This window comes from Canis lupus, chromosome 24 (genome assembly GCF_048164855.1).
Source record: "Canis lupus baileyi chromosome 24, mCanLup2.hap1, whole genome shotgun sequence".
Lineage (NCBI taxonomy): Eukaryota > Metazoa > Chordata > Mammalia > Carnivora > Canidae > Canis > Canis lupus.
Window position 1 is genome coordinate 26,864,461 of NC_132861.1, and position 21,596 is coordinate 26,886,056.

At 36.3% G+C, this 21,596-nt stretch overlaps 1 protein-coding gene across 7 annotated transcripts in view; it reads right to left on the reverse strand.

The window, feature by feature from the left end:
* Window positions 1-21,596, reverse strand: part of GLRA3 (glycine receptor alpha 3) — a 207,014-nt gene that overhangs the window by 36,757 nt on the left and 148,661 nt on the right. For 6 of the 7 annotated variants that reach the window (XM_072796036.1, XM_072796031.1, XM_072796035.1 and 3 more), the window contains one exon: window positions 13,339-13,482. In XM_072796036.1, the coding sequence (XP_072652137.1) occupies window positions 13,339-13,482 (144 nt within the window). Of the gene's footprint in view, window positions 1-11,071; window positions 11,117-13,338; window positions 13,483-21,596 lie in introns of all 7 variants that reach the window. The other variant, XM_072796037.1, reaches the window with a different exon arrangement.

A 21,596-nucleotide genomic window follows, 5' to 3' on the forward strand; every position in this document is an offset into this window, starting at 1 on the left:
TATTTTCTTTTTTAACTTACTATGTCCTAAATATGATTTATACATTAGTCAAAGTAACAATTAAAGAGATATTTTACATCCTAAGTCTTTGAAATCAGTATATATTTTTAATACGTCTCAGTTCACACTCTACGTTTCTAGTGCTCAATAGCCACATGTGGCTTATGTCTACCATTTTGGATAAAGCAATTTTAACAGAAAGAAGCTGGTGCTCTTTACTGTGAAGTACCAGACAATAACTGGGGAATCTATGCCTTCTAGCACCCTTAGGTTAGTGGACATAGGAATGAAAAACATGAAAACAATGTTGTCTGTGAATGCTAACTTCTAATTTGCTGCAGTTCCTGGAAGGCATGTAATCAGTGACACTTTTGGAGTGGGGAAGGCCTAGGATGGTATGAATCTGCGCTGAGGAACCAGCTGCCTGCTTCTCTCACTGCTGTGAAATTGAACAGCCCTTTGGAAGAAGTAGCTATGTTAAGGGTAGTAGCAAACTTGGGCTGGCCACATGATCAATAAAAATAAGCCTACCCAAACCACATTCTCTGATTCAACTCTGGTAGACAGGACAATTAGGGGAGTCCCCCAGGGCATGGGTTTCCCATGTGGCTCTCCTTTTGGAAAGGCAGGAGGTTAGATGCGATTCACAGGGACACTTTTATAGTTGCCATGCTGGGTTTCACTGATGGGAAAACTATCTGGGCTATTTAGAAGAAAGATCATGGCCAGAGGTAAATCTATTAGCTCTCTTTAGGTAGCTTTTAAGACACAGAATGAATATTAACAGGAGTCCTATGAAAGATTTCCTGGCACATTATTGCCAGCTGAGAGGAAGGAAATCTTGCAGTTCCGGCAGCTGCTTCCCTTAAGGAACCCTGTTAAATCTGCTGCTTTCATCTCAGAAGTTAAATCAATGATGCTGATAGGGAATGGAAACAAAAGGCACTGATATAGACTGCTGAATTTACTCTATCCATTAAGGCATTTGAAACAAAGAAGACTGGCTTGAAGGCCAGGCTCTCCTTGCCCAGTCCTGAATTTGGTATCAGTGGATGGTACCTCCTTCGGCTCAATGCATATTTGGAAAGGACGTGACACATGATGAAGTATCTTGTCCTTTCTGGATTGAACTTGATCTTGGCTGTCATTTCTTAGCCTAGTTGTAATTGGATGGATGTACTAAAACAAGAAGCCCTAAGAATGGCCTAAACCTTACTCTATGGGAACTATCAAACAGTACAAGACCCCAGGAAGGTAAATGAAACTCTTAGTTCTGATTAAGAATATAGTGGAAGCAGGGGTGCTAGTCCTTCATTAATTTTCTCTAGACTAGTTCTATCTGGCCTGTGATAATGCCAAATGGGGCCTTCAGTCTGATCGCTGACCACCTGGGGTCACTAAAGAAGTCACCGACCAGCTTCTACCATGATAAATGGTAAAACCCAAAGAGTTTCAAGAGAAAGGAGGTTGGTATGCCGTTTTTGTTTTGTTGTTGTTGTTGTTGTTTGTTTGTTTGTTTAAGATTTTAAGTTCTCTTTACATGGCCAACGTGTGGCTCAAACTTACAACCCCAAGATGAAGAGTGGCATGTTCCACCCACTGAACTAGTCAGGCACCCCAAGGCTGGTATGCTTTGACAGACTTGAACAGGGCTTCCCTTTTAAGGTCGATAAAAAGGAAAAAGTCTGACACTGTGTGTCTTCAAATGGGGTAGACCCAATTAACAAAACCTGAGTTCTCCAGGATATTATCACAAGCTGGTTGAAAATAGTTTGGTCCAGGCCACTGTCAAAAGAAAGTTAGTGATAAATGGTACTCTGCTCTCTGAGCAGAAAGTCAAGAGAGAGTTTGGAAACTAGTGACCCATGTGACTAGGTGAAGGAGGCTAACTAATCCAGCTGAAATTCAGGGCTCAGCCCCATCAGTCAGTTTCTGGAAACAATCTGGATAAAGCACTAGAAACAATTTACAAATGATAAAGGACAAACTGTCATGTCTTCTGCATCCCATTGTAAGAAAAATTACTGTAGCACTATTTGAAATTTGGCAGATACATCTTTATTTCTGTTGGCCCTCTTGCATAAAGTGACTAGAAGACAGACTGAACAGGGTAAGCTATGAGAGGTCTGAGGCAGGCAATAACCCATGGAGCCTCTCTGAGGCCTTACATTCATCCACTCTATGGAAATCTGCTATTAAAACCCATGTAGGGATCCCTGGGTGGCGCAGCGGTTTGGCACCTGCCTTTGGCCCAGGGCGCGATCCTGGAGACCCAGGATTGAATCCCACGTCGGGCTCCCGGTGCATGGAGCCTGCTTCTCCCTCTGCCTGTCTCTCTTTCTCTCCCTCTCTCTGTGACTATCATAAATAATAAATAAAAATTAAAAAAAAAAACATGTAGACTGGAATTTCTGCAAAAGGCTCAATAATGGTACCTTAAGATTGCTACCAGGATTCTAGACAGGAAAACTCTGGATACTCTGAGTAGATATAATCTATTTGAATGATGACTACTGACATTCTCCTGGGCTCTGGTAGAAACAGTCCCCAAACTGAAGGAAACTGGGGGCATCTTAGGTATATTTAGGCTTCAAATATCTAAATATTATGATGGGTAATACCAAAAAGGTATTTCAATCGAAGTAAAAATTATATCATTTAGGAACAAGCTAAGGGGAATTACTTATGAATTACTTCAGGTGAAGTAAATAATACCCATGAGAAGGTGGCCTATATGACAGTGGACTGGAGATTCCATGTGAGCCACTCAGAGTGGTACGGACCTCCTGATTCTCTTCTCACTGAGACAAAGAAGGTCACCTGGCCCACCGAATGAAACGTATATGGAAGGTCAGGACTCCTACCATATCTGCAATCAAATAAAAAATTGTAGTTGAAGAAAGCAAGGTAAGTCTACAAAATAGGCTAACTTGAGAACCAATATGCATGGCAGTATCAGAAGAACTGGTTCTCGCTCTGGGAGCAATATCTGGATATTCAAAGACCCCTGGCCCTAGCCAATGGCATTGCCTTGTGGTCAGGCAAATGGGCCAGTTTAAATGGACAACTAAGAACAACAACCGGGTGGGTGATGAAATGCCTTATAAACATTCCAGGGTAGAATTAAATTAGGTCAAGTAATCCCTGCCTAGTCACTGACTCAGAAGGGGACTAGAATGCCAAAGCAGATGTCTTGGACTGGCCGTGGATGCAGCCATGGTGGTGTCCAAGCCATGCAGCAATGGACAAAACCATGACACATTTCTCTGTTGTGCAATAGAGCCACTGGTGTAGTGAGAGCTTGACCTGAATATTAATGAAAGAATATATTGCTTGAAAATTGCCTCCGAGCTAAATCTCCTGAGGACGAGTATTAACACATAGCTGGCAAATGGAATCCTAAAGTCCTTGATTATGGTTCCTGGAGGATTCAATGGATTTTGGCAGATATAAGACAGTCTATCTTGGGCTTTGTTTGTACTGTAACAAGCCAAAGCTGAAAATACTGTTAATGGCTCGGAACAAAGCATTTTTTATATCAGTTTGGGCTCCTGGAACAGATCTCATTGGACAAAGGAATACATTTAAACATGACCAGTGTATAAAATGGCCCAAGAGAACAACATAGCAAAGGCATTTAAATAGAAGTTGAAATGAGCAATTGAAACACTTACTATTAATGACAGGGTGACAAGGACATAAAGAGCTGGCTGGTTCCCTGGATGAGTGTGCAGATCATGTGGGTATGAGTTACAGTGATGAGGAATTCCTTCAATAAGTTTCTAGTTTCTGGTGGTTCAACTAGTTTCTAGTTTCTGGGTCAGGAGCAATGCTGGGATACAGTTCTGTTCTTTCTGCCTCACAGGTACTTTTGTGTTATAATGGTTCTGATGCAATATATCAGATACATATTATATACTTGATATAATGGTTCTGGGTTCATGATTGCATTTTCTAGCTCTAGGAATCATTGCTTCTTATGATACTGTATCTCTTTCTTTAACTAGGAAGACATCTGTGCTCTCTGTGGGTGAGGGGACAAAGCATCTTGTGCACTTGAGTCCTGTGAAGCCTCCCAATTAGTGGAAGATTGGGAACTTTCTCTGCTGTTTCTCCTGCCTTTTATCCTTCTGTAAAGTTAAGTAAATGACATATGAACTGAAAGCTTATTTCTGTCTTGTAAGCATGATTGCTTCCTCAAACCTGTAATCAGAGCTATAGTGCTATAATGAACAAAGCTACTTGACATTTGGATGTTGGTTTTAATAGAAAAGATGACACATTTGAACAATTTAAACTTAATTGTCTTTATGTATCATTTGTCCCCTGTACAATTTGGCAACAGCTTGTAAGATTGCCATCATTCTATGTTTATGCAATAATGACAGGCTAGGGGAAGGCATTGTTTCTCATACAAGTCTAACACCTGTCTTGGAATCACTGGGAGGGGTTGTGAGATCCAGTTTTCCGGATGGGCAATTGTGGAAGTTTGTACTCCTTAGCCTTTAGGTTGTTCCAATAACTCCATCTCCACCAAGCTCTCTAGGTGATTAGAATGCACAGCCAAGTGTAGAAACAAGGGTTTCCAAGAGGCACAATGTGTCTATCCTGGTAGGCTTGAATTTTTAGTGAGGTAACACTGTTTGGATTCCTCTCTTACTCTAATTTACATTTTAAGTGGCAGTTTATGAAAACATACTCTGGGATGACTTTTGTGTTAGCATTTAACTATTATTATTTAATAATTTCTGCTTTTCAGTAAGGCTGTTTCTAGATAGGGCTATATGTCAGGTAATCTAATGATTTGTATCTTTACCCATTTTTAAATCTATGGGGCCTAAGGATATCCTCAGCAATAGGTTTCAGATAATTATATGTTACAGTGTGATTTAGTGCTTCAAAGCAACTGGAATATGATTTCACTAATATATCATATTTCCAATTAGTTGTAGAATTGGAAAAGTAGAAACTTTTAATTTCAAAGAAAACATTTCCCTTATGAAAATGTCTTGTTCAAATACATATTCCTTGGCAATGGCAATAACAAGATGTTGAGGAGACCTTAGGTTCTAAAAACATGAAAATAGCTTGGGTATTTGCATTATTAAAAATACATGTTATGGGAAGTAATTTTCAATTATTTCCTATGTCACAAAAACATTAAATGGTCCAAGTTCAAAATCTGACTCAAGATTGACATTCAAAATGCAAATGTAAAATTAAGGAATTCCACGGCTTTATCATCTATTGCCAGGAGTCTGGATCATCTTAATTATTTAACTCTCAGATTCTTGGTTTCTTATTCCAGGGAAAGATGACAGGCACTTTCTAGCAGGGTTTTTTTTTAGGGTGAGGGAAAGAATATAAAATCTGTGATAAAGTACTCAAATTATAGCTATAACATTTTTAAAAATATTTTCTTTATTATAATTATAATATTATGGAAATTGCATAATGCACACTCTGAAAGGAAAATACTAATAACAACCTGAATCATTGTCCGGTTAGATATTTTAAAAACCGAACTAGCAACAAAGTACCATGTAAAATAGGCCAGTGCAATTGCTTACTCTGCAGACTGTCTTGTACTCTTGTACTGTTGTCCTAAAAGTTAACCAACCTCTTAAAACTGAAAAGACCACCTTGCTGCCTGCCATACCCTCCACTGTAGAATTGTTATAATAGATGGGTTCTGCTCTCTGGCTGCTAAGGTTCTTTGCAAATCTAGTTTCTGGAATCAAGAATCATTAGTGTTTTGAATATGTTCTATGAAACAGCACAAGTATTTTTGGGGTGTGCCCTTGAGATAGGGCACATGGAGACATCTCACTTCTTCAGAAATAGAGTCTCAGCTCTGTTGGGCCAGACTTTGATCTGCAGTCCAGGAAGCCATAGAAGGAGAAAGAGCAAGGACCCTTGGACTGTAAAAAGTCATGTGATTTTGTTATGGTTGTTAAATGACTGGCTTATAGCAGTTTTTTTCAAAGGCTGCACTTAAAATAATAATTTTAAGCATGGGGCAGCCCCAGTGGCTCAGCGGTTTAGCACCTCCTTCAGCCCAGGGCCTGATCCTGGAGACCCAGGATCAAGTCCCACGTCAGGCTCTCTGTATGGAGCCTGCTTCTCCCTCTGCCTGTGCCTCTGCCTCTCTCTCTCTCTCTCCCGTGTCTCTGCCTCTCTCTCTCTCTTATGAATAAATACATAAAATCTTTAAAAAAAGTTAAAAAATAAAAAAATATTAAAAAAATAATTTTAAGCATGGATGAAACATTTCTAATAGTTCACTATTAGTATTAGATTACTATATTATAAGGTGCATTAAACTATTTTATGACCAAACTAATTTCTTTGTTTTGTAAAACTCAGTCATAAAACTATCATGTGTTTATGTATGTTTAGATGTGCAGAGAGTGATATTCTTTATTCCAATTAGTACTCAAATATTTCTTGAAAATATTTCAGTTTTCTGCAGGTATCTTCAGCTTGAGTTTCTGATTGACTGAAGGCCACCCAAGCAAATATTTAGACAAACATCTAAAATTTTTGACTCTGATGCTATGTGTTAGCCAATATTTAATATTCATAAAATTAAGCACTTTCCAACTCAAAATATAAGCAGTAATAAAGATTAAATAGAATAAACTAAAAATGAGCAAAAGAACGTGGCTGATTAAAAAGGTAAAATTGAAGAGATAGCTTAATTTATTTACAAGTAAAACCTCCTAGGTATGCTTTAAACAAGTTAGAAGGGTAGGCAATGAAAAATGTAAAAACCTATTTAGTTAGTATATAATTCTTTCTACAGGAGGACCTGTTTTTACTGTTTGAAAGAAAAATGTTTTGGTAATTAAGCATCAGTACTGCATTGTGAAATATTCTGTATGGTTTTTCATTTTATTAGAGAATTAGGCTAAGACTGACTCATGCTAACATGCATATTTATAACTAGAAATATTAAAAATAGAAAATTCAAGGGTAGGCTTAGTCATTCAGTTGAATGGTTTCATTTCCACCACAAAAAAATATATATTAACATACATGTAAGATAAGATTTAATTTCCTATCCTCAAAATGACCAAAAAGAAGAACAAATCATATTTTTGAGTGTAGATTGGTGAAAGCATGAAGCTTGCTAGTGAGTGGTAATAAAACATGAAGCCTCTAAGACAGCATGAGTGATGATTTATTGTGTGAACTGCTGTGAGATACAATAGCATTAAATATATTATTTTCATCCTAATGTTTCTCCCCTGGTAGGTGCCTTTGAGTGTTCTATATATGATAAACATTATTTATTATTTAAATAATTTATTATTTATTATATTATTTACACAGAAAGACCTGTTTAAATAGTTTTCTGTAACTTCTAATCGCCAAATAGGAAAGTGACAAAGGAAGGAAAAGTGAATTGCTATTAATTTCCACTTGCATGATTTCAAAGTGTGTGGATTTTGAAAAAAGTTACTAATAAACATAACAGCGGCTTATTTTTGTTGGGAAAAATTGCCATCACTTAGAAAATTCTGAGGTAAGATGAAATATGTGAATAAATTGAAAATGCTTTTCTAAAATAAATGCCAGCTTAAAATAAAATATTCAGTTTAATACATCTGTATACATTTCATTACTTTGAAATGGAAAGCTAAGAGTATAATTATAGATGAGGTTAAAAATACTTTATAGTTGCACATCAATTGTCAATATAAAATTCTTTGAAATCTAGTTTCTAGGAGAATTTTGCATATCTTTGGTGACATATAAATTAGTTATGAATTAGCCAAATTTATGTTTGGCATATTGAATTTAGATTCAGAAATGGTTTGGAAATTATTAAATGGTAAAATGTAAGCTTGAAAAGATGAATGCTTAAAATAAAATAATATAAAAATGGAATACATACAAAAGGATTGATGAGAAATCAATGAAATAACTTTTTAAAATACCTATATTTTTATTTCTAGCACAATATGCTAGATTCATTCAGTGCCAACTCAGAATTATGGAGTGACATAAATAATACATTATAATAGACAACATGTGTAAAAAGCACTATATGTATTTTAGTTAATTTTGAGATGTAATTCACTAAAACACATATGAAATTAGATTAAGTAGAGATTAGTTTGAGTACTATTTTCCTAAACACATATTTCAGAGGGAATATAGCTCTAAGAATTAGCTCTGTTTATTTTTTTATTTTTATTTTATTTATTTTTTTATTGGAGTTCAATTTGCCAACATATAGCATAACACCCAGTGCTCGTCCCGCCAAGTGCCCCCCTCAGTTCTGTTTAACACAAACTCTGAATATTTGTTTGCAGGAAGTCATTAAATTCTTACTATTTTTGTTTTCCTTGAGAGGATGAAATTTTGAATCCCTATATATCAGAGTCATTCAAATATACTTTAGTTTGAAATTATTGGAAAACTGCTTTTCCTTAGACATGTCAGAAATTTATAGGAAACATTTTCCTACTAAAATAATATCTTATACCCCATAATATTCCTAGGATGGAAATGTTATGAAGTAATTTAGAATATATGGGTGCCACATTGCTTTCAACTATGTAGAGCCTCATTCCTTCAAAAGAGTTTCCATATATATTTTTGTTTGCCCTAAGACTATAGGGCTAAAAAACTGTAGAGGGCAGAAAAAAACAATTATTTGTTATTCTTAGAAGTTACCTTGAGTTATTTTTGAAGTAAGACAGCATGTAAATATGTAAGGCAATAAATAATGACAAGTTTTTTGTACAGGTAGTCAAAATGTAGTCAATGATATCTTAATCTTAAAAAGATAACCATCGTGCCTTGCAGAATAGAAACTTGATCATTGTTTCTCAAATCTAGAACTCAGAGTCCTTTTTTATTTTATTTGAGTATGTAAATAATAATTAAATATACAATAAATCAGGAAGATAAAAGTGTTAGAATACCATGTGAATGTTTTATCTCTGCAAACCATTGCATCATTACCTCGTGATCCAGAAGAAGCTACGTGAAATGCAACCCTAAATCATCCATTTATCTCAACAAATAACATATATTCAGAAACATTATGGCACGTCTTTATAATCCTGCAGGCTAAAGTAATTATATCACATGTGGGAAGAGCAAATTCTCACCAAAATACTTTCATATCATGCACACACCCACACATACACAGCACTGGGAATAAGCGTCTATGACATGGTGCAGTGGGTAACCAACACATAACAGGCTATGACAGTGTGGGGTGGGGAAATTTGGATACAAGAGCAAACTTGTATTCTTTCACAATAGACCAAAGATTCACCAGCTTGTACCTTAATAGAAAAAAAGTAAGATATGAGAGATTCCATATGAATGCTAAGCCAATGCTGAACCAAGTTTAAACTTTCCTAGGAATAACATTTATATCAACGTACGGTCCTTTGTTGTGACAAACTTTTTATACTGAAGTTCTCTTATTTACTTCATCTATTCTGCCAACTTAAAGTGCTTGGGAAAACTATATAAACCCATACTCATGAAAATAAAGGGCTTTGGGTCAATGTTTAGACTCATTTAGACTATTTTGTTTTAAAGATTTAGATTGCTCGTACTGTTTCTAAGAAAAATACATACTTTTTTTTAAATGATGAATTCAGTCAGCCCAGAGAGTTGTTAGGTTGAGAAAAACAGTTTTCAAAAACTTGAAATGATCAACCCCAAATCTACACAAAGATGGGAATATTACAAAATAAATGGAATGCGTATAATTTCTAACAAATCTATTTGCATTACCATATTGTTTCTTCTTTAAAAAATAAGTATGTATTGATTGTTGCTGAGATAAACCTAATTTTTCATCAGACTTCTTTGTGCATTGTTTTGTAAAGCAATATTTAGTAAATATATATTTTTTATACTAAAGCTCCTATAGGCATTAACTGCTTAGTTACCAGAAATTTAAATATATTCTTTCCCAAAGAGGCCATTTGTGTTATGCAAATACAAAGCAATTAAAAATTTTTCAAAGTTATAGTTACGATAATTAAGTAAAACTAATCATATCAAATGAATTTTTTCCCCCAGGGATGAAAAAAATAGAGTGGCTAGCTAGGTTGGGAACAAATATGCAATTTAGTAGAAAAATATTAGTTGAATGATTACATATTATTATATAAGAAAACTTAGTAAGTGCTTATAAATAACACTGGCTCTAGATACCTGCTATGAAATTGAGAATCCTTCTATTAGATGAATATAACATGTTTCCGGTCTGTTCATCTAACATTATTTCTTCTTAACCAGGATGTGCAACAGAATTATCTGGGGAGGTATTTTTAAATGCACTTTATTCCAGAAATTTTAGTTTAATAGACTGGACTGTTTGTGATTCCCCAGCTTGAATTCTTGGCTTGTGTATGTTTAAATCCAACATTGAATGCTATATTATGGTGGCCAAGTCCAACGATCAATATGCTGTAATATAGACTACTTTTCTAACTATTTAGCTACTATACTTGGACATGTGACCTTGTGATTGCTCTGTAATCAACATTTCAAAGGATGCTGCTATCAAAACCAAAATTATTAATTTATTATAAAGAATCTCAACTTATCTTAACATTAAAAAAGGATTCTAAAAATACATAGGTTGGACAAAGTATTTTATTTTTGACTTATTTTTAGGCCTCTATTTTCTGACCAGAAAGGATGCATTTAGAACTTCTTTGTACAAATAAATTTTCTATTAATTTTGGAACTAATTTTGTCAAAACAAATGACTATTTCTTTCATGGAGACTATTATGAAATTATATATGTTATTTTTGCTTGATATATATTTAAAAATCACTTTGACCAATCAAATAGCTCAGTTGATTAGGTGAAGGATAATATTTAAATATCTTTTTACTGAGTGAGGGAAGACAACTGGAGTTTGAAAAAGAGAATATCCTTGGTTGAAGGGAGATGGTGGTTGTTTGGCTTTAAATATGCAAGGGGCTGTGTTTCCCCACCAAACACTGCCTAGGTGCAGAATATGCTGTCTGCTTTTTTCACTGATGACCACATTCCTCTACTTAGAGTTAAGAAAGTGAATTTACCGTGTCTGAGAAACGGTAAAACTTCTCCAATGCAAAAGCTTCTGTCTGTGGGAAGGTAGAGTGGACCAAGAGGGATTGAGAAACCAGAGAATCAAGTCATATATGAGTAAATATAATTGCACAATTGGTTTAAATTGCATATATCATTTTCACATATATGTGTGTCAATTATTCGATTTTCACATATGCAAAGTATCCAACCCTCAAAGTATAAATTTAAAAAGACCCAAACCCCCCCAAAAAACCCAAAAACCAAAAAACTATTTTTCCCCACATTAAATCTCAATTACAATATTTGCTCCTTGAATATTCAACTGGTCTTTAGAAAATAATAAGATGTTAGTATTTTTGCATTTCTATATTTTCCTGGAGAGCCACTCATTAGAAAATGAATCTTGCCATCTTCCTGTGAGCTAAAGAAGAAGGGGCTTCGCTATTTACCCTGATATTCTTACAGGTAGTAAAACTAAAGAGCTGCTTTGGTAGGATAATTTTTTTTTAAAAGGAGAACCAAAATTGAGCCTCTACACTTACACTCTATCCTGTTTCTCTTGGGCACTGTGGCTGTTGGATGCATGGTGGGTGTGGAAAGAGTGAGCTCTCAGCCCCCATTTGGACACCACATACCTAATACTTCCCAGCACCTGGTTGATACATTCTAAATTGTATAGGAAGGGGGAGAGGTAGAGAAGTGAAAAATAAAAGTGAAAAAGCAAATCAAAATGAGGAGGAGAGATAAGTATTACTTTACTTTGGATTCATGATATTAGAAGGGAAAACTTGTCTTCATCAGTCATTTAATGGGAAAGGAAAACAGGAAATTTCCTCTTGTGATACAGAATTTTTTTGTCCTGTGATAGTGTTATAGTCAGTGCCAAGTGTCACGAGAGAAAGGGGAACAGATAGGCAGCAGGGAGGGAGAAAGGAGAGGAAAGAGACAAAGAATGAGAAACCAGTAGATGGGGGTATGGTGGGGAGAAAGATGATTAAATTATGTTTCCATATACAAATGATGTGCTTTTATTTTCATAACAACTTGATCAAATAGCAGCTTGGGCACTGTTTTTGTCTCATGTGTCACTCGGAGTATCATAGTCCCAAAGTTCCTTCCACACTACTGTGAATTGGGTATTTATTATGATTTGGGAGAGTCAGTTAGACATGACCGAATCTGTTATTACTTTATAATATGTTAAATGCTCAGTACTGAGAGATCATGGGCTTAGGGCTTTAAAAAAATCTTATGAATATATAAATCACAGTAAATAATTCAGAAACCAAAGGAAACCTTTAAAAAAATTAAATCCTTTCAAAATCCTTTAAAATGTACCTCTATGAACGAGACTATTATTTTTAAGATTTGAGTATGTTTTAACTTAAATATTCCAGTATATTGGATTCTGGCCATAATTTCTCCTATTGCATAAACTTTGACATTTCTCTGTTGCAGTCCATCTGCTTTTAAATGTCAGTTCTCACATTCACATTAACAGCAGTAAACTCCTAGATATGCTGATCAATAGAAACTCTCCCTTCCAGAAGAGGAAAGGGAGTTGATGGAGCTTATGTGCACAAAATGAGAGATGACATTACAAGTCTTAATAGAGGGGAGCAAATCCATTCTGTCCATCCAAATTCAATTTTGAGATTACTTCTACAACTTCCTGTGGTCTCCTAATGATGTTATCAATACAATTTCTTCTGGGTTTCATTTAACAGGTACAGCAAGGCACCAATAGCCTTTCTTGTGTTTCCCATAGGGATTCAGAATAAATATCTTAACAACATGAAAGTATGCATGAATGAGAGACCACATAGTTTTACACGAACATCATAGCATTAACAAATAGGTAACCTTTTATGGAAACAATGAAAGGGATTACCTTGATAAAAGGAACAACTTTAATAGCTATATTTGATGAGATGTTAAGTAAGACCATCAGGAACACTCTCACGTTGCAGGTAAGAAATTATATATTTTGTTAATTGAAGCAAAAAATGGTGTTGTTTCAGGGAGTACATTAGAAAGAGGTTGATAAAGCTCTCATGTCACCAGATATGCTGTGTAAGGTAGAACTGGATGTCACCATTTTATTCCTGAAGCTATTTTTGACAATTTCAGTTTCTATTGGACAAAACCACCGGAATATTCATATCCTTTGGTTCCCAGACTCCATTTCCTCTCTGCATCACTGTATTAAATTTAACAAATTTACTTTCTGGTGAAAATCAGTATCCCTCCGAACCCAATGCATTTAATCATGTACCTTATTCTTTCTCTTCCGTCGAAATCGCAGAAGTTCTTTGTGTTGTCTTGATACAAAATTTACAGCTGCGTATTCCAGAAGTGCTGAAAACACAAAAAGGAGGCATACTGCCATCCAAATGTCAATCGCTTTGACATAAGAAACCTAGAAAAGAGAGAAAGAGAGAGTGAGCAAATTGAGTTGTATTATTGTTTCCATTGAGAACAAAACTGAATGTCTGATTCTAAATTGTACCATTTATATCAGCTTGAAAAAGAAAGCAGAAAGACCAAGACTTTTTTAACCTAATAAGTGATTTTTTAGAAATCAATTATGCAAGTTTGTATATTAGTCATACATTACAAACTGGGTATGTTTTGCTAAAAATTGTTGTCCAATGAGGCACAAGACCAAACATCTGATGAAGAAAAATAAATTGAAGTGTGACTTTACCTTCAGTGTAGCATAGAATAATGCTCAAAAAATTATAAATTTTGTACTTTGAAATACAGATAATGCCATTTACCTTTTAGTTCCATATTTTATTCACTATTTTTTTCATTTTGAAATAATTTTAGCATTGACAAACATGTTGCAAGAATAGTCCAAAATAATAATAATAAAAATAAAAAACAAACCATAAAAACCCTCCCAAGTCCTCCAGTTGTTAACATTTGACCAAATGTTATATTTGTCTCTATCTCTTGAACTATTTGAGCATAATTTACAGACATCATGCCCTGTTACCCCAAAATACCTATGTGTATTTTCTAAAAGAAAAAGACAATCTCCTCCTACATAACTCTAGTACACCCAACAAAATCAGATTGAAAGATGATTAATAAACCCTACCATCTAATAAATAAAACCCTACCATCTAATCCTAAAAAAGCCCATTCTTATTTCAGCAATTGTCCCAACAATGGCATTTTTAGCAGAAAAACATTTTTCCATCCAGTCCAGGATTTTAAATTTTTTTTTTTTTTTTTATGATAGGCACACAGTGAGAGAGAGAGAGGCAGAGACACAGGCAGAGGGAGAAGCAGGCTCCATGCACCGGGAGCCCAACGTGGGATTCGATCCTGGGTCTCCAGGATCGCGCCCTGGGCCAAAGGCAGGCGTCAAACCGCTGCGCCACCCAGGGATCCCCCAGTCCAGGATTTAATATAGAAGTATGTGTTGCGTTTTGGCATCGTATCTCTTTAGGCTTCAGTGTCTTCAGTTTAGAATACTTGGGTCCGTCTTTTCTCGCCTACTGTGACCTTGATATTTTGAATGAGCGCAGACTAGATATTTTTTGAGTGTCTCCTATTTTTGGTTTATCTGATGTTTCCTCATTTTAGACTCAGGTTAGGGGATTTTAGTAGGAACAGGGATGCCCTGTTCTTCACAGTATACCATATCCGACCGCACTCAACATTGATCAGTTGGTTAAAGTGTTGCCTACCAGGTTTCTCTATTATAAATTTACCCATTACCCTTGGGTGGAGGTTATTTGAAACTACATAATATCTTCTTACTCCTTAAACTTTCATCTTTTAGACTCTGATGATTTTTGTCTGAATCAATTATTACAATGATGATTTCCAAATGCGAGCTTTCTGATTCCATCATCCCATCCACATTTATTAGGTAGCATTCTACAGTAAGGAAAGTTTCTGTCTCTCACATTCCTTTATCTATATCAGTAGAGACTAATAAATAACGATTTTGTTCAATTAGTTATAAAACATTAGCATCACTATTTTGATGCTCACATTATACAGATTGGATCAGTAGGAGCCCCTAGAAACATCCTTTTGGCAAGTCTCCATCATAATTTCGGTACTTTCTTACTTTCTGGCACAAGGCCTTCCTGACTCATCTGTATTTTTGTATTCCAGTCCTTGATTAAGACCTTTCACCTAGAATCTTTTTCTTAGAAATATTTCTTTAGCTTTTAGAAACTGAGGATCTGGGCATTGGGTGTGCTCGTTGTTTCCTAGGTATTACTATTTCTAGGCCCTCTTAACAGACAGAGTTAGGGATTACACACACACACACACACACACACACACACACACACACATAACTAATATATCTCAAGACCCTGAGATCATGACCTGAGCCAAAATCAAGTCAAATGCTTACCAACTGGGCCACCCAGGTGCCCCTTTTGTGTATCTAGCTATCATCTATTTATCTGTATTTAAAAACATGAGTTCACACTGGCATCTCTAACTCCAATGTAATTCCACAGGGTTAATTCTAGCTTTCACCTTTTTTTATGCATGTAACACTTTCTCAGTGACAAGTTTGTCTTTGATTATCTTTAACATATATTTGAAGAGTCTTCCTGTATGGAACTAATATCTTAATTCTGCTGGCCACTTCCAGCCTGAGCCCCATTAGCTCCCCTTAGCCCATCATTGGCTCTGGCCTCACACCCAAAGACTCCACTGGCCACCTTGGTCCTGACCATCTCCTCAACCCATGGATCCAGGTCCTGCCAGCCCCAGGTGACCTCCTTCACCCTGACTACCTCCTCAAAGATAAGGAAGAGAAGATAAAGAAAGGAAAAAACAGAAAGAACAAAGAATTATTATTATAACTATTTTTAAGGGGGAAAATACACAAAGAAGTGAAACAAAGGGAAACATAAAAGGAAGAAATATGTTCCTATTTCCTAGAAATAGATTCATATATATTGAAGACCTTTGGAGGGAACAATTTAATAACATTTAAGAAACTGCTTTCATTTTTCTCTCAGCTTAAGGGGGCAGTCATTTGAGGATCTAATTAGACAAATATTGCTGTATACGTCAGTTGCTTAAGGATGAAAATTTTCTGTAAGCTTCAGCATCCTTTCTTATTGTATATGTGTCTGTATCACACATGGTGTTATATCATGAAAGTGATATTGGTAAAATCACCACCTTTTGTACTATAAGCCAGTTCATTTTGTTGGGTACGTTAAGAATGTCAATTAGACATAGGGGAAAAAAAATTCTCTCATTTGCCAGGAATCAGGTTAAGAATAAGATACATTTATGTGAAGTGTTTTTCCCCCCACTTTTTCCTGGGAAATAGACAATTACCTAAAACTTTGCTTCCCCAGTGATAGAATTAAATGTCTCTTCCTCAAGATGGTGTATATCCAGCAGAGCAGAACTCTAGATTAGATGTAAGCAAAGACCCCTAACTACTTCTTTGACTCAAAGTATAGTTTTCTTTAGGATCAAAACCTTACACTTTGGAAATCTGATCATTTCTGTAGTTGTTTGTATATTCTGCATTTTTTTCTTTTTTCATTCTTAATATTTAGTGGTGTTTTTGTCAATGTCAACCTGTGGAAATCTTGATCAAATTTAGGTTCTGGTGAGGAAAAGTGGCTCACTATTCAGGGGTAATCTATGTTTGGGGGAGCAATAAATAAAGTAAGGACAAACCTCTCTCCCTCTTCTCATTTGGCTTTTTCAGTCTCAGGCTTGACTGCCCAAGTCTGGTTCAGAATCCCATGGCACTTGTGTGCTAACTTGACCACAGTGCATTGTAATTGCTTATGCTTGTTTTCTTTCTGTTTAGACTGTGAACTCTTTGAGGGCAGATGTCATCTCTGAGTTGATTGCCACCACAATAGTGTTTAGTAAATGTGTACATATTTGCTAAATAAATGGACAGATAAATGAAAGTGTAAAATGTTAAAATACGAGGGAAGAATGAATCACAGATGATGATTCATGTGGAGATTCACTTTTTGAAGTGATGGTCTGTTAATACCCTGGATTGGATTAATTCTCTTTTAAAAAGAGGCCATTTCTTGACATTTCCAATGGTGTCAATTTACATATGAAATATGTAAACAAAAGAGTCCTCTGCATGTCCTTTTTTTTTTTTTTTTTTTTTTAATGATAGTCACAGAGAGAGAGAGAGAAAGGCAGAGAGACAGGCAGAGGGAGAAGCAGGCTCCATGCACCGGGAGCCCGATGTGGGACTCGATCCCGGATCTCCAGAATCGCGCCCTGGGCCAAAGGCAGGCGCCAAACCGCTGTGCCACCCAGGGTTCCCTGTCCTCCTTTTTTAAGTGTAATTTCTGTTGATCAGAATGACCTTTACTGAGCAAAGACAGGTATGCCCTCATTTAATTCCAGTGCTGTGCTAAGTGTCCAGTTGTTTATAAAATATAGATTTAAACCTCATAAGTTCTGCAGTTATGCCAGAAATCTTTGGCTGCCCTCAAATACATACTGTCCTGAAAGATATAATACAGATTTCAAAAGTGCTGTCTCAAGCCACACCATTCCTGGAAGAATATGACTCATAAAGTATGTGCTCATTCTTCAACAACCTGAATCTATAATGACATGAACCAGAGATAAATCAGAAATTTAATTTCCATATTAATCCAATGAATATTTTCAATGAGATCAGAGATATGCAAACATCTTTTATGACTGCCAGGATTCTGCTGACTGTGAATAACTCCCAAGTGTTCAGTCCAAAGGGTCTACTGTCTTCATCCTTTCCTCTGACCTCCTTCAATTTCAACTTTTTTCTCCTCCTTCACCCTCACTACCCATCCAAATACAGCAAACTTGGGACCTGGGAAGTTTGGAACTCTAAGATTCAAAACTAAAATAAGGACAGCAGTCCTTACTCCGACACATGCCCAATGTACTCATGACATACAACATACCCCATGTGATTCAGAATTATCACCTTCTTTCCAGCCCCTTCTGGTTGCTGTCCTTTGGGACCACCTTGTCAACAGTACCATTGTCCAGTGTGCTGTTGAAACCCTGATTCAATTTTAAGGAACACTCTCTCCTCAATATTACTCCTTGAATATAAAAATATTAGAAAATAAAACCTAAATCTTTACTAATTAGATGCACCAGTCAGGAAGACCTTTGTCCTAGAGACCTGTTCAAAGCCACCATATTGAAGACTGCTTCCTTCTTGGAGCACTCTTCCCATGGATCCCATGACCCAGGTTTTTCAGGTTTCCCTCCCTCAGCTCCACCCCACTGTGCTGTGTAGGCCATCCTCCTCGTCCTGGGTTCCTCAGGGATAGAGTCCAGGCAGTCTTCTATTCTGACTTTGAAGCTCCTCACTAGTCAACCTCATCTATTACCACAGGTTCAATTTCTCCTCTGTGCTTATGGCTGCCAAATCTCTCTTAGCTGACTGGATCCTTCTCTAGCCTGGTTCTCACTTGATTGCACCTTTTGGAAGTCTTTGGCACATCAAATTTACTCTGACTAAAACCAAAATTTATGAATCTCTACCAGACTCCACCAAACAAAGAGCAAACAGACACAATCGCCTCTTCCTCCTCATTGAAAGGTTACCCTATGTCTACTGTTGTTCACCTTCACATTAGGAGTCGTCTCCTTCTCTCATTTCAGATTCAGCCCTGTAAATGATACTTTCTTGCTACTTCTCAAATTTATCCTTTTCCATCCTTCCTACTGTTGTCCCATTGACCTCAACCACAATAATCTGTTCTTCAGTCCCTCAAATCTATCCATGACATAATAATAAATGATTATTTTAAAATGCAAATCTCACTCCTTCTCCTTAAAATTCTTCATTTGCTTTCAATTAAATTGAGAGTCTCGAATCTGTTTTATGGTGTCTAAAGCCCTTCATGATTTGCCACCAGCTTACTTTTCTTACCATAGGCATTCAGTCATTTTTTTTTTTTCATTCAACATTTATTGAACACCATTGAGGTACCCAGGTTTGGTTTTCAGTGTTGCAGTTATGGAGATGGGGAATATAAATAAGATCCATCTTCAATGGAACTTATATTTAATTTGGGAAAAACATACAATAGAAATACAAAGATAATGTTAAAAAGTGCAGTAGAGAAGTAATGGGGTAATGGGAAGAGAGGGACAGGGCGAAGGGGACTATGTTAGGTGGGGATGGTCAGGCCTCTGAGGATATGATAATTACCATCTTATGCCACTTTCTTACTTGCTTATTATGGTAATTATTCTTCCCTTCTTTTATTTTTTTGGAAACTGGAAGCAATTGACAATCAATTGACAGCAGCTTTTATTTCTGTGATTTTTGTCTAAAATACTCCTTCTTTTGGGTAACTGCCCTTTGTCCATCAGGTCTCAGCTTAGACAACACATTATTAAGGAGCTTTTTCCAAATGCCAGGACAGCCTTTCTTAGCTTCCTACCTCCCCTTTCCTCATAGAAACCTTTTCTCAGTTCACTCACTACAGTTGTAATTATATTTATTTGTAAGCAGGTCTTACAAGGTGACTGCTGTCACTTGCATGTCCCACCTTCAGTTAATTATTCTATTCCACAATCCCTAAGTGCTTTCTATTTTTCAAAAATGTTGACCAAGAGGATATAAAAATGAACATGTTCTTGAAGATTTCAAAGTGAAATATCTATACTGATATTTTAACAAACTGTGTCTAAGCAAACACCAAATAACTCATCTTATAATTGACCTTGCTCCACTGGACTGACCTTATCCACTTATGTATCTTTCTCTTTTTAGGCTAATATATCCCTTGAGCTAAGACAAAGGCCAAGTCTTATTCATCTTTGTGTTTCTAGGACCTTTAGATGTACTCATCATACTGTGTGCTCTCAGGTCATGTTGAACTGATGGAGTCATGTGGAATCACATCAAATCACTGGCCATTTGTTATTAGAGAAGTAATTATAATAATTCACATGCCAGGAAATGTTCCTGAGAGTGCCCACCATAGAACTACTGAGTCTTCTTAGTGGTTTTCTAAAACTGACATCCTTAGTCCTCACAACCACGGAGGAAAGTATTCCCATTTTAAAGATTTAGGCACAATAAAATAACTTGCTTAAGTGAAATAACTTATCACATAGCGACTATTATGGACTGAATATATTCTTCCAAAATTCAGATGTTGAAATCTAACCCCCAAGGGGATGGTATTAAGAGATGGGGCCTTTGGAAGATGATCGGGTTGTGAGGGTAGAGTCATGAATGAGGTTAGTGCTCTTGGAGAAAGGGTCCCAGGGAACTCCTTTGTCACTCTACCATGAGGAGACATGGCCAGGGGATCACCATATATAAGTCAGGAGGGAAGTTCCCCCTAGACACTGAATTTGCCAGTGTCTTGATCTTGGACTTCTCAGATTCCAGAATTGTGAGATTAAATGTCTGTGGTCTTTAAGTCACCTACTCTATGGTCTTCAGTTACAGGAGCCTGAATTGATTAAGACAGCTACCAAGTTGCATAGCTAGATTTGAATACAACTCATCTGGCTCCAAAGCCCATAAAATTAACTATTCTTTTTTGTCATCCAGTTTTTAGGCTGCTTCCTTTTAGGCTATGGCTACATATCAACAACTGTAAACACGCTAAGTAGGAATACTCTCTGCACTTTAATATTGCAGTCTCTAACTTTTATCTGATAGTTAAGACTAAAATCAGCATGCAGAATACATATTGTAAGGTCCTCTTTATTTGCCGGTTCTAAAATCTGACAAACAACTCTAGTGGAGAATGTTGAAAAGGGGACATGAGCATTGTATTTACCATATAAAAACAAACTAGCTGCTCTAAGGAAGCAAAACTAGATCAGGAAAACATTTTATCCTCTGAAATATAATGAAAGTCCCCTCGACAACACTCTTCCATTAATTATAATGAAGTGTTTTTGTGAGCCAGGAAACTACTGCCTACCTGCCATGTGATAATCTAAGAAGAGATCAGCTCGATGAATTATCATTTGTGTATGCAGAACTAGTTACTGCAAGGCCTTGTCTTTTTCACTCTAAAAATGTTTTATAATATAGGGAAAGGAATATAAGCATTATTATGTTCTATAGAGTTCTTATGCCATTTTTTTTCCAGAAAAAGTATGCATTCATTCTACTCTTAATATTAACATTAGAAAATAGAGACAGTCTATTTTTGGAGTCCCAATTATTTATATATATGGATTTTATCATTATCAGTCATCCTGGTTATAAAGGCTAGAATCAAATCACTTTGACCTAGGGGGCAGGCATGTTCCAGGAGCTCATCTAAGTATGAATTTCTCTACACCTACCCTTCCAGTGATGAAAGGAAGTGGGAACAAGAGGGATTTTAGCTAGAATAGGATACAGTAACCAACAATCCTGAAATCTCACTGGCCTAAAGCAAAGAACAATAAAAGACACTGCATGTCCACTTGAATTAAATAGTGACTTGTCACTATCATTATCACCGTGACAGCTGACAAGGCAATCACATCTGGAACATTGGCAGTGGCAACAGTACAGGAAAACTGGGCACTGAT